Below are 14871 nucleotides of genomic sequence, written 5' to 3' on the forward strand. Positions count from 1 at the left end.
CAATAGTGGACGCGTAGGACGCAGGTCACATTTAGGATGCGGGTCGCATTTAGGACGCGTAAGCCCCCCTGTCCCTTCCTCTGCACACAGTACGTCTCATTCTCACTCACGCACGCAACCATGTCTCTCACGTCTCATCAAATTCTCCCAATGGAAGGAAAAAAAAACCCAACCGTTGTACGTGCGCTCCCTGCCGGCGATGGAGAAGAAGAATGCGTCGACGGCCGTCGCACCCGAGCCCGTCGCCTCTGAGCCCATCGCCTCCGAGCCCGTCACATCCGAGCTCGTCGCCGCCGGCAGCCTGTCGCCTCCGCGGGCGGCGCATCCAAGCGCGGCGCCTTCGTGAACTGGGCCACTCTCAGCCTCTCTCATGGCTGACGGACCACTTCATAAGATCGGCGAATGCTTACTGGCGAATGAGGAGTACGTGGACACCAACCTTAGATACGAGGCGCTGGTGGAGGTGTACACCGACGAGTGATACGTCCAATTTGCATCACTATTTTATATCATAATTTGCTATTATTCATTGATATATTTCATATTTGGAGATAATACTTATGTTATTTCATCTATTTTGCATGTTTCATGATTATTGGAGGATCGCGCACCGGAGCCAGGATTCTGCTGGAAAAAGCACCGTCAGAATGCAATATTTCGGAAGATCAACAGTTGACGAAAATTATACGAAAAATCCTATTTTTCCAGAAGACGAAGTGAGCCAGAAGGGGGAGCCGAGGGGACCCGAGGTGGGCCCACCCCATGGGCCGGCGCGGCCCAAGGCCTGGCCGCGCCGCCCTGTGAGGAGGGGGCCCACAGCCCCCTCTCGCCTCCTTTTCTTCGCGTACGCCTTCGCCCCGAAAACCTAAGCTCCAGAGGTTCATCGCGAAGAGTCATAGCCGCCTCTGCGGGGCGGAGAACACCAGAGAGAAAAGAGCTCTCCGGCAGGCTGAGATCCGCCGGGGAAATTCCCTCCCGGAGGGGGAAATCGACACCATCATCACCATCATCGAGCTGGACATCATCTCCATCACCATCATCATCATCATCTTCATCATCATCACCGCCGTCTCCACCGCTGCACCTCGTCACCGCTGTAGCTATTTGGGTTTGATCTTGATTGTTTGATAGGGGAAACTCTCCCGGTGTTGATTTCTACTAGTTATTGATGCTATTGAGTGAAACCATTGAACCAAGGTTTATGTTCAGATTGTTATTCATTATCATATCACCTCTGATCATGTTCCATATGATGTCTTGTGAGTAGTTCGTTTAGTTCTTGAGGACATGGGTGAAGTCTAAATGCTAGTAGTGAAGTATGGTTGAGTAATATTCAATGTTATGATATTTAAGTTGTGGTGTTATTCTTCTAGTGGTGTCGTGTGAACGTCGACTACACGACACTTCACCTTTATGGGCCTAGGGGAATGCATCTTGTACTCGTTTGCCGATTGCGGGGTTGCCGGAGTGACAGAAACCTAAACCCCCATTGGTATAGCGATGCAGGAGAGATAGCAGGATCTCAGAGTTTAAGGCTGTGGTTAGATTTATCTTAATTACTTTCTTGTAGTTGCGGATGCTTGCAAGGGGTATAATCACAAGTATGTATTAGTCCTAGGAAGGGCGGTACATTAGCATACGTTCATCCACACAACACTTATCAAAACAATGAAGATTAATTAGCCGTATGTAGCGAAAGCACTAGACTAAAATCCCGTGTGTCCTCGAGAACGTTTGGTCAATATAAGTAAACAAACCGGCTTGTCCTTTGTGCTAAAAAGGATTGGGCCACTCGCTGCAATTATTACTCTCGCACTTTATTTACTCGTACTTTATTCATCTGTTACATCAAAACCCCCTGAATACTTGTCTGTGAGCATTTACAGTGAATCCTTCATCGAAACTGGTTGTCAACACCTTCTGCTCCTTGTTGGGATCGACATTCTTACCTATCGAAGATACTACGATACACCCCCTATACTTGTGGGTCATCAAGACTATTTTCTGGCGCCGTTGCTGGGGAGTGAAGCGCTATTGGTAAGTGGAATTGGTAAGGGAAACTTCTACTGTTTGTGCTGATTTTATTTCTACCTGCTGGTATAATTCATTATGGAGAGATCTTCTCTTGAGTTTATATTTGGGAAATCTACTACTACTGCAAAGGTAGTGGATGAGGCGCCAGGTGAGGAAGAAATACCATACAAAATACCTATGAAAATTATTGAACGTGTAGTGGATAACCGTTATACAGGGGATGGAACTGTCCACCCTGGAGATCATTTACTTTTCTTACATGAATTATGCGGTTTATTCAAGTGTGCAGGTATTGCTATGGATGAAGTGAGGAAGAAACTATTCTCTATATCGCTGTCTGGTAAAGCGGCGCATTGGTATAAATTACTGGATAATGGGGATTCTCTTGAATGGAATGATATTGTGCCCCGGTTTTATTCTAAGTTCTATCCTCCAAGTGAGATTCACAAAGATCGGAATCGCATATATAATTTTTGGCCTCATGAAGGAGAGAGTATTGCCCAAGCGTGGGGGAGATTGAAGTCTTTAATGCTCAAATGCCCCATTCATGAGCTTCCTGGTAATATTATTATTGATAATTTCTATGCAAGACTTTCTTTTGAAGACAAGACCTTGCTGGATACTTCTTGTTCTGGATCATTCACGCGCAATAAGGAAGAGTTTAAAAGGGACCTTCTTAATCGGATCCAGGAGAATACCGAAGGATGGGAGAACGACAAAGATAGAGAATCAGGTATAAATTATGATTATAAATGCATTGAAGCTTTTATGGATACTGATAAATTTCGTAATATGAGTGCTACTTATGGTCTTGATTCTCAAGTTGCCGCAAATCTTTATAAAGCTTTTGCTTCTCATTATGAATTGCCTAAGAAGAAGTTTGATAAGTATCATGAACCGTATAAAGATAAAATTGATTCATCTATAAATAAATGCGTTGTAGTTGAAACTATTGATCATGTTATTCCTTAAGCTTATATTGAAAAAACTCCCTTCCCTGCTAAAATGAAGGAGTACTCTGTTATAAATAGTGCGGTTAATAAAAGTGAAAAGAAACCTATAGAACCTGAAGAACAAATAAAGGTTGAACCTGTCTGTTGCAATAGTTAAAGATCTTGTGACTGAAAATGTGGAGGATGGTCATATTATTTTCCGTGAAGATGCCTCTAATATTGTTTCACATCCTAATAAGTCCAAGCAAGCTAGTGTTCCTATGCTATCTGTTAGAATTGGTGATCATTGTTATTATGGTTTATGTGATATTGGTGCAAGTATTAGTGCTATTCCTTATGAGCTTTACACGGAGATTATGCATGAAATTGGTTCTTGTGAACTTGAAGATATTGATGTGGTTATTCGGCTAGCTGATAGAGAAACTATTTCTCCAATTGGTATTGTTCGAGGTGTGGAAGTTCTATGTGGTAAGATTAAATATCCTGCTGACTTTTTGGTACTTGGTTCTGCTGCTAGTAAATATTGTCCTATCATTTTTGGTAGACCTTTTCTAAATACTTGTGGAGCTATTATAGATTGCAAGAAAGAGAAAATTTTGACTAAATTTGCTGGTGAATCTTATGAGTTTAACTTCTCTAAATTTACCAAAACTCCTTATAGAATTGATTCGCCTAATAGTGATTTTAAAGTTGAACAGTGTGCATCTATTGCTCTTGCTCCTAGTAATCCTTTGTAGCAACATTTGGAGAATAGTGAGAGTGAAGTTTTTAGGGAAGAAAGAGATGAGCTTGATGAAATTTTCCTTCGTCAACCTATTCTTAAGCATGATTTACCGGTAGAAGATCTGGGTACAACACCACCACCAAAGTAAGATCCTGTCTTTGATTTAAAATCATTGCCCGATAATCTTAAATATGCTCATATTGATGATAAGAAAATATATCCTGTTATTATTAGTTCTAAGCTTTCAGAGTTTGAAGAAGAAAGGTTATTGGAAATATTGAAGAAACACCGAGGTGCTATTGGCTACACATTTGATGACTTGAAGGGGATTTCTCCCTCTATTTGCCAACACGCCATTAATATGGAAGATGATGCGAAGCCTGTTGTTGAACCTCAGCGTCGTCTAATTCCTAAGATGAAGGATGTGGTAAGAAATGAGGTATTAAGACTCCTTGAAGCTGGTATTATATATCCTATTGCTGATAGTAGATGGGTTAGTCCTGTGCATTGTGTTCCTAAGAAAGGAGGAATGACTCGTTGTGCCTAATGATAATGATGAGCTCATACCTCAAAGAGTAGTTGTAGGGTATAGAATGTGCATTGATTATCGAAAAGTTAATAAAGTTACTAAGAAAGATCATTACCCTTTGCCTTTTATTGATCAAATGTTAGAGAGGTTATCTAAAAATACTCATTTTTGCTTTCTTGATGGTTATTCTGGGTTCTCACAAATTGCTGTTAAAACTAAGGATCAAGAGAAAACCACTTTCACTTGTCCCTATGGAACTTATGCTTATAGACGTATGCCTTTTGGTTTATGTAATGCTCCTGCTACTTTTCAAAGATGCATGTCCGCTATTTTTCATGGTTTTTGCGAGAGTATTGTAGAGGTATTCATGGATGATTTTTCTGTCTATGGAAATTCTTTTGATAATTGCTTGCGGAACCTTGATAAAGTTTTGCAGAGATGTGAAGAAACTAACCTTGTTCTTAATTGGGAGAAATGCCACTTTATGGTTAATGAAGGAATTGTATTGGGACATAAAATTTCCGAGAGAGGTATTGAAGTTGATAGAGCTAAAGTTGAAGCAATTGAGAAGATGCCCTATCCTAGGGATGTTAAAGGTATTCGTAGTGTTCTTGGTCATGCTGGGTTTTATAGGAGGTTTATTAAAGACTTCTCCAAGATTTCAAAGCCTCTTACTAATCTTCTTCAAAAAGATGTACCTTTTGTTTTTGATGATGATTGTAAGGAAGCTTTTGAAACTCTAAAGAAAGCTTTAACAACTGCTCCTATAGTTGAACCTCCTGATTGGAATTTACCATTTGAAATTATGTGTGATGCTAGTGATTTTGCTGTAGGTGCTGTTCTTGGACAGCGAGTAGATAAAAAATTGAATGTTATTCATTATGCTAGTAAAACTCTTGATGCTGCTCAAAGAAATTATGCTACTACTGAAAAAGAATTGTTAGCTGTAGTCTTTGCTTGTGATAAGTTTAGATCTTATATTGTTGATTCAAAAGTTACAATTCATACTGATCATGCTGCAATCAGATACCTTATGCAAAAGAAAGATGCTAAGCCAAGGCTTATTAGGTGGGTACTTCTGTTGCAAGAATTTTATTTGCATATTGTAGATAGGAAAGGTGCTGATAATCCTATTGCTGATAATTTGTCTAGATTGGAAAATATTGCTTATGATCCTGTTCCCGTTAATGATAGTTTTCCAAATGAACAATTGGCTGTAATAAAGGTGAGCTCGCGAGATAGCCCTTGGTATGCTGGATTATGCTAACTTTATTGTTTCCAAGTACTTGCCTCCAACCTTTTCAGCTCAGCAAAGGAGGAAATTCTTTTATGACTTGAGGCATTATTTTTGGGATGACCCACACTTATATAAAGAAGGAGTGGATGGTATTCTGCGAAGATGTGTTCCCGAATATGAACAGCAAGAGATATTAAGTAAATGTCATGGTAGTGCTTATGGAGGACATCACGCCGGAGATAGAACTGCGCAAAAGGTTCTACAATCAGGTTTTTATTGGCCGACTCTCTTCAAAGATGCAAGGAAGTTTATTTTATCTTGTGATGAATGTCAAAGGGTTGGTAATATCTCCAGACGCAATGAAATGCCTATGAATTATACTCTTGTTATTGAACTGTTCGATTGTTGGGGATTTGACTTCATGGGACCTTTTCCCTCTTCGGAAGGTAACACTCATATACTTGTCGCTGTTGATTATGTTACTAAATGGGTGGAAGCCATACCTACAAAAAGTGCTGATGGTGAGACTTCTTTAAGAATGCTTTTAGACATTATTTTTCCTAGATTTGGAGTTCCTAGATATATTATGACTAATGGAGGTTCTCATTTTATTCATGGTGGTTTTAGAAAAACTCTTGCTAAATATGGTATTAATCATAGAATTGCCTCCGCTTATCATCCTCAAACTAGTGGGCAAGTAGAATTATCAAATAGAGAGATTAAATCTATCTTGGAAAAGACTGTTAATAAAACTAGAAAGAATTGGGCTAGTAAATTGAAGGATGCACTATGGGCTTATAGAACTGCTTATAAAAATCCCATGGGAATGTCACCTTATAAATTGGTTTATGGAAAAGCTTTTCATTTACCTTTAGAACTAGAGCACAAAGCTTATTGGGCTGTTAGAGAATTAAATAAAGATCCTAAACTTGCCGGTAATAAGAGGTTGCTGCAATTGAGTTCTCTAGATGAATGGAGAAGTGAAGCTTATGAAAATGCTAAACTCTTTAAAGAGAAAGTTAAGAAATGGCATGATAGAAGGATTATCAAAAGAGAATTTAATATTGGGGATAAAGTCCTTTTGTATCGGTCTCGTCTCAGATTCTTTGCAGGGAAATTACTCTCGAAATGGGAAGGACCATATGTTGTTGACGAGGTGTATCGTTCAGGAGCAATTAAAATTATCTCTCTCCAAGGCAATGCCACACAAGTGGTGAATGGACAAAGACTCAAACATTATATCTCAGGTGATTCTTATAATGTAGATGTTGATATTATTCGAGTGGAAACACCGGAGGCTTTCATCAAAGGTCAAATCGACAGTCCACCTGAACTCGACTTTGAATAGGTAACAGTACAGGTAATAAAAAGTTCGCAATTTACTTTCCGAACAATATTTTTGCTGTTTTTGGAAAATATGAAAAATTACGGGATCGAAACGGAGTGGAGGAGTCGCACGAGGGCGTGCCCCCATAGGCCGGCGCGGCCTGGCCTTGGCCCACACCGCCCTATGAGCTGGCCGCCTCGTCGCCCCTTTCCGACTCCGGTTCGACCTGGTACTTTCCTTATGACATGAAAATTCCTGCTATATAATCCCCCGGACCCCTGGAGGTCCATATATCGTTTTCTCGACGTGTTCTGTTTCGAGTTGTTTCTGCCAGGATCTATTTTCAACCTAGAAGCACCATGGCCTCTAACAACAAGGGCAAGGGGCTTTCGGAAGAAGAAGTGAAAAGGGTGTCGTCAAAACAAGAGCAACAAGCCGTTGGGAGTAAGCAAATCTTGGTGGGATCTGTTGACACTCGACGTTCTTTTTCTCATAACTTGCAGGGACCCTTACCACCTGCTCTTAGCCTCGACTCTTTCCCTGTGTTGGAAGAAGCTCTACGGACTACAGATGAGTTTTGTGATCAATATCGGGCTTTAAGGAGAGAAGTGGAGATACTCCAGGAGGAGAATTACCGACTCCGTAGAATGCTGGAATATTACTCGATTCCCATCACAAGGTCGTCATCGCCAACTCCAGATAACAATGAATCTCTTCGAGTCTTAGTGCAGAATTGCCAAGCTGAGAAACTGAAGCTGAAGGAGATCTGTAAGAAGCGCGGGAGGAGTTCATCACCACCATCACCGAAGGAGTAATTCATCATCGGTATTGGCATCCCCTTGGTTTGTTCCAAGCTTGGGGGAGTGCCGCGGTATCACATCATCACTATCTTTTACTTTTTACTATTAAGTAGTGTCATATCATAAGTAGGGAAGTTATCATATAAGATGTGTTGCAGTGTGGAAGTATCTCTCCTTTAGTTGGTTGTCTATGTATCCCTTGGTGTGAGTTATCGTTATGGAATATTAATGAGAAGTCTTATCATTTACATATTGCACACCTTATTTTAGTTTGCAATCTCTATTATATGATTGATCTTGATCTTAGTATTGGTATCACTTTGGGAGCATTGAATAAATCTATTTGGTTTTGGCAAACTTAGCATTGGTCAATAGCAACAACACCTTGAGATTTAAGTAGAAAAAAGAAATACATATAGTTGTTTCATTGTCTTCCTTTCTTGTTAGCTCATAGCTTATTATTCTGAAGTTAAAATTGTTTGTGCTTACAAGAAAGATGCATGATTGTTTCTATCACATGTATATTTTTTTGTTTCCTTCAACTCTTGTGCTTGCTAATTAACCTTGCTAGCCAAAGACCTGTACTGAGAGGGAATACTTCTCGTGCATCCAAACCTCAACCCAAACCTATGCCATTTGTGTCCACCATATCTACCTACTACATGGTATTTCCTGCCATTCCAAGTAAATACTTCGTGTGCTACCTTTAAACAATTCAAAATTTACTATCCCTTATTTGTGTCAATGTTTTATAGCTCATGAGGAAGTTGTGGTGTTTTATCTTTCAATCTTGTTGGGCAACTTTCACCAATGGACTAGTGGCTTCATCCACTTATCCAATAATTTTGCAAAAAGAGCTGGCAATGGGATTCCCAGTCCCAAATTAATTAACCTAAATAGACACTCCTCCATGGTATGTGATTGTTGGACGGCACCCGAAGGATTCGGTTAGCCATGGCTTGAGAAAGCAAAGGAGGGGAGGAGTGTCATCTAAATAAAACTAAAATAAAAGGCACTCCTTCATGGTATGAGATTGTTGGCAGGCACCCGAGGATTCGGTTAGCCATGGTTTATGAAAGCAAGGTTGGAAGGAGTGCCGAAATAAAACTTTATGGGAGCCACTCTTCGGGAGTTTGTCTGGCAAGGGAGTTAGAGTACCCGCTACCAGTCGTTGACAACAACAAACACCTCTCAAAATATTACTTTTATTCTCTTTATATGATTTCAAAACTGAAAAAGCTCTAGCACATGATTTAATCCCTGCTTCCCTCTGCGAAGGGCCTGTCTTTTACTTTATGTTGAGTCGGTAAACCTATTTCCCTCCATCTCAAGCAAGCATTTGAGTAGTTGTGATCAAACCATTATATTGTGATTTGCTTCATCATGTCTTTTATTCTTCCTTGTTTAGTACAAGTTTTATCTAAATGAATATAGCTTTGCAAGTTATCAATGATCATGAGGAGACTATTATGATTGAGTATGCAAGTTGTGCCATATAAACTTTAACATGAGAGCGCTGCTCGATAGATAAGAATAACCTGTTAATTGTTCTCTGACCAAGAACGAAGTTTGCCATCACCAACTATGATTTCTTATGCACCTTCATTTGTGATTACCTTATACTTGTTTCAAGTTGAATTATATGAGAAAGTTGTTTACTAGAATGTCTTGTGTGAATGAATATGATGCTTCTTGTCCGTATTTTATTTATCGACTCTTCACTCCATAAACATGTGGTCCTGTTTACCGAGTTCAGTTTCGCTTGGGGACAAGCGAAGTCTAAGCTTGGGGGAGTTGATACATCCAATTTGCATCACTATTTTATATCATAATTTGTCTGTTATTCATTGACATATTTCATATTTGGAGATAATACTTATGTTATTTCATCTATTTTGCATGTTTCATGATTATTGGAGGATCGCGCACCGGAGCCAGGATTCTGCTGGAAAAAGCGCCGTCAGAATGCAATATTTCGGAAGATCAACAGTTGACGGAAATTATACGAAAAATCTTGTTTTTCCAGAAGACGAAGTGAGCCAGAAGGGGGAGCCGAGGGGACCCGAGGTAGGCCCACCCCATGGGCCGGCGCGGCCCAAGGCCTGGCCGCGCCGCCCTGTGAGGAGGGGGCCCACAGCCCCCTCTCGCCTCCTTTTCTTCGCGTACGCCTTCGCCCCGAAAACCTAAGCTCCAGAGGTTCGTCGCGAAGAGTCACAGCCGCCTCTGCGGGGCGGAGAACACCGAGAGAGAAAGAGCTCTCCGGCAGGCTGAGATCCGCCGGGGAAATTCCCTCCCGGAGGGGGAAATCGACACCATCGTCACCGTCATCGAGCTGGACATCATCTCCATCACCATCATCATCATCTTCATCATCATCACCGCCGTCTCCACCGCTGCACCTCGTCACCGCTGTAGCAATTTGGGTTTGATCTTGATTGTTTGATAGGGGAAACTCTCCCGGTGTTGATTTCTACTAGTTATTGATGCTATTGAGTGAAACCGTTGAACCAAGGTTTATGTTCAGATTGTTATTCATTATCATATCACCTCTGATCATGTTCCATATGATGTCTTGTGAGTAGTTCGTTTAGTTCTTGAGGACATGGGTGAAGTCTAAATGCTAGTAGTGAAGTATGGTTGAGTAATATTCAATGTTATGATATTTAAGTTGTGGTGTTATTCTTCTAGTGGTGTCGTGTGAACGTCGACTACACGACACTTCACCTTTATGGGCCTAGGGGAATGCATCTTGTACTCGTTTGCCGATTGCGGGGTTGCCGGAGTGACGAAACCTAAACCCCCGTTGGTATATCGATGCAGGAGGGATAGCAGGATCTCGCAGTTTAAGGCTGTGGTTAGATTTATCTTAATTACTTTCTTGTAGTTGCGGATGCTTGCAAGGGGTATAATCACAAGTATGTATTAGTCCTAGGAAGGGCGGTACATTAGCATAGGTTCACCCACACAATACTTATCAAAATAATGAAGATTAATTAGCCGTATGTAGCGAAAGCACTAGACTAAAATCCCGTGTGTCCTCGAGAACGTTTGGTCAATATAAGTAAACAAACCGGCTTGTCCTTTGTGCTAAAAAGGATTGGGCTACTCGCTGCAATTATTACTCTCGCACTTTATTTACTCGTACTTTATTCATCTGTTACATCAAAACCCCCTGAATACTTGTCCGTGAGCATTTACAAGTGAATCCTTCATCGAAACTGCTTGTCAACACCTTCCGCTCCTCGTTGGGATCGACATTCTTACTTATCGAAGATACTACGATACACCCCCTATACTTGTGGGTCATCAACGAGCACGTGTCGCGGCGGACGGTCAACGGCTACCTGCACAAGCGGACGGCGCCGGCGAGCCCTGGGCGGACCTCCAGCTGTTGCGGCGCATGGCGGGCAGCATGATGTGATGCAGCAACACGACTCGATAATGTGGTGACTACTGACTAATGAGCTCTAAATAATGAGCTTAACCAGCAGTGTTTATTATTCACTACATCATTCACGACAAGTAAGTCAGTGGTCGATGCGGCTCAGTGTTTGGTTTTTAGATAGCATCATGATTGGGAGAACAATGTGAACGTGTAACAGCCGAGTTGACGTTCTACTGGTCCAAGACGGAACATCTCGCTTCTCCGTTCACTAGCATTGACGGACCATCCCAAACAGCATTAATACCGGATACGCTGCTCCTTTACTCGCTTTGCCATAGCACCGTATCTGCATTCAAAAATATTTTGGCACACATCACAACGTACTATTGAATAGTCCAAATATAGAGATCATATGGACCCATATTCCAAATCGCCATGCCCCTAAGATACTACATTACTAAACTTTGCAGTGTCATTCTACAATTTTGTGCATTGTTAATCCACCTAACAGCCGTTTGATAGATTGATTCCACTGAGACAAAATACGTATGCACATTACTGCACATGGTAACAAAATCTCAGCTACTATTTCAAATCAAATGGTCAAAACAGATTGAAATGCAATTACTATTCACTATGTGAAGTAACATAAATTTACAAATAGGTCAATCTGTTGTTTTGACAATAATTGAATAAGACTTCTACTCTCGTGAAAACGACACACATGTGACGTAGAGAAGATTGGAGAATTAGTAAGAAATATATAGGTTTTTTGGGCTAGCCTGTTCATTAACAACATTGTAAGTTCATGTTTTATGTTTAGGTTGTGCTTAAAGTTTTGGGAATGCTTTATATATTGCAAATGTTTTCTCCTTTGACACTATTGCCAATTTCTTTAGAGGGAGGTTGAAGAATTAAATATTGGTTGCTGGAGTATGAACTGCATACTTTCTAAAAAATAGGGCAATTTTATCACGGTTTCTTAATGATGTTTTGTTGGATAAAGATGATGTCAATGCATTAAAATCTTATTTATCCTTTGTAGCCTTATTTATGGTAAGATACATATGTTGCACTGCTTTTTATTCATGGTGAGTGTTGAGCGTCTCTGAGGGGATAATTTCTCCCGATCCCCCGCCTTCCCAGAACGACACATGTCCCTTTAGAACCACCACCCATGTGCATCTATGGTATTCACCCGGTCAAGGAAAAGGCAAACAAATCCCCACCACAATGGAGATATAATCTTAGTAGAGGGGATTTTTGCATGTGGCACATCCTATGGTGATCAATGTTATACATGATATATCGTATTAATATGGTGCTGTATCTTAAATAGTTATTTCAAAAAATACATATAGCAAAAAAAACGAAGTATTTCAACATGAATAAAGGATGTAGTCCAAAGAAGAATACAAGCATAACCACATGCAAAATAGTTTTCCTATCAACATCCCACGACTAGACAACATAGAATCACCATTATTAGGGATGTCATCAGCATCTTCCAATTCAGAAGAACCAGCAGATTACAGTTCATCTTTATCACCATGGCCAAAAGGAGGCTACTTCTTCTTAAGAAGGGAACTGAGGACTTTGTGCCAATAGCCTAGGAAAAAATAGTGCGCTAAATTTATACTACCTCCGTCCCAAAATATAAGGCATCTAAAGGCTGGTCAAAAGTCAAACTTTACTAACTTTAACCAAATATTTAGAAAAATATATTTACATCTACAATATCGAATGGACATATTAAGAAAATATATTTTATGGTGAATCTATTCATATTGATTCAGTACTGTAAATATTTATATTTTGTGTATAAACTTGGTCAAACATAAAAAAGTTGACTTTTAACTAATTCTTAGACGCCTTATATTTTGAGACGGAGGGAGTGCTATATTTGAAATACTATATGACTTTATTTATAATATATATGACTATTTAGTGCATTTTAAGTTTACTTGTACAACATGGATGAAAAAATGTAAAAAAGCCGTGGCAGCGCACGGCAGTCACCTAGTATCGAAAGAGAGCTGATATAAAAAAAAGTGGGAAGTGAGGAGAGTACTGAATTCACAAGCTTTAGTCGACTGTGAAAAACATACTAGCCTCCAATTCGCAATTTTTTCTAAATTTCGATGTATCTAATGTCTAGACACATCTAAAATTAAACAAAATTAAAATAAATTTTATGGAACGGAGGGAGCAGCATTTGTAACCGGCACGGCGCCTAAACCTGCCTTGGAAGGAACTCCAATCAGGAGCACGCTGGGTATCCGATCCAGTGCAACTCGTTCGCTCGTGCAAGAAACGGACCAACGCATCACGCATGTAAACCGCACCACCACAATTGCCTATAAGCCCTAGCTGCATTGCATGGTTCTACGCTTGCAACAATTAACGAAGATGAAATCGCACGCGGTGTGCTCCCTCCTCCTTGCCCTGCTCGTCGGGTTGACGCGCCCGTCGCCGTGCACGGCCTCCCTCTACGTGCCCCCGCCACCGGTCATGGCCTACCACCACGGCGCGGTGCTCGATGGCACCGTGCCGGTGTCCGTGCTCTACTACGGCGCCTTCTCGCCGCACCACAAGGCCATCCTGGCCGACTTCCTGCTCTCGCTCTCGCCGCGCGCGCGCCCGCACGCCTTCGGCGCCCCTGCGGCCGCGTCGCCGTCCGTGGCGCGGTGGTGGGAGACGGTGGACCGGTACGTGCAGAGGGCCGGCAGGGAGCGTACGCGTGTGCTGCTGACCAACCAGGTCTCCGACGAAGGGTGCTCGCTAGGGAAGCGCCTGTCCCGGCTCCAGGTCGAGCAGCTGGCGGCGCGGCTCGGCGTGGCGCCCGGGGGCGTGGCCGTCGTGCTCACCGCCGCGGACGTCGCCGTTGAAGGGTTCTGCGAGAGCTCCTGCGGGCTGCACGGCTCGGAGGCGCCCGGCGGGGCCGTGCACGTGTGGGTCGGCAACGCGGCCGTGCAGTGCCCCGGCCGGTGCGCGTGGCCGTTCCACGCCGCGGAGGGCTACCCAGCCGGGCCCGCGCTCCACAGGAGCGGCGACACGCTCCGCGCACCCAACGGGGACGCCGGAGTGGACGGCATGGTGATCAACCTGGCGGCGCTGCTGGCCGGCGCGGTGACGAACCCGTACGGGCACGGGTACTTCCAGGGCGACGCGGGCGCGCCGGTGGAGGTCGGCGCCGGGTGTCCCGGCGTGTACGGCCGCGGCTCGTACCCCGGCTATCCCGGCAAGGTGAGGCTGGACACGACCACGGGCGCCGGGTACAACGCGGTGGGCAGGAACGGCAGGAGGTACCTCGTGCCGGCCCTGGTCGATCCTACCAACTACTCCTGCCTGATCATGGCCTAGTCGACTCAAGAACCAAGCCGTCGAGTCCTGCGCGTTTATATAGGAGACTTCAAGAAAATCGCTTGCTGGCGTTCATCGATCTCTACATTGTCACGTACGTGCACACGCAGAGTCATAACACAGTAGACTTGTGTGGTTCAGGATGCAGCACAGGATAAAGATGACCTCCGTTCGGGACATATATAGAGCAGATTTCGCAAGACTTGCATGCATTTTGCTCTGAATTGACACATTTATAACATGTTTTCAAATTGTTATTCATACATTAGATTTTGATGTTTCTCTTGTGAATGAGAAAAATAATTAATTATTTTGGGAAATTCTAAAGGCGGAACGTGCCCGCTGAAGTCCTTCGCGCACTTGAAAATCAACTTTCGACGGAAACCGATGAAAACCACGTAATAATCATGTTTGAAACATCTGAAAAAATGAAGGAAAGCGCATTGTGTTGGAAAGATATAGTTCTACACACACAATAAATGTTCGTGTTGAAACTCAAAATTGTTTAGGAGCTGTAAA

At 42.5% G+C, this 14871-nt stretch overlaps 1 protein-coding gene across 1 annotated transcript; it reads left to right on the plus strand.

Annotated features, from left to right (window-relative positions):
* The first annotated feature begins 13398 nt into the window (after positions 1–13398).
* On the plus strand, positions 13399–14560 carry LOC124656065 (protein PHOSPHATE-INDUCED 1-like). The gene has a single exon (XM_047194872.1). It carries the CDS (start codon positions 13399–13401, stop codon positions 14350–14352), a length of 954 nt encoding a protein of 317 aa, XP_047050828.1. The 3' UTR covers positions 14353–14560.
* The last annotated feature ends 311 nt before the right edge of the window (positions 14561–14871 follow it).

The sequence above is a fragment of the Lolium rigidum genome, chromosome 5 (assembly GCF_022539505.1).
Source record: "Lolium rigidum isolate FL_2022 chromosome 5, APGP_CSIRO_Lrig_0.1, whole genome shotgun sequence".
Classification (NCBI taxonomy): Eukaryota; Viridiplantae; Streptophyta; class Magnoliopsida; order Poales; family Poaceae; genus Lolium; species Lolium rigidum.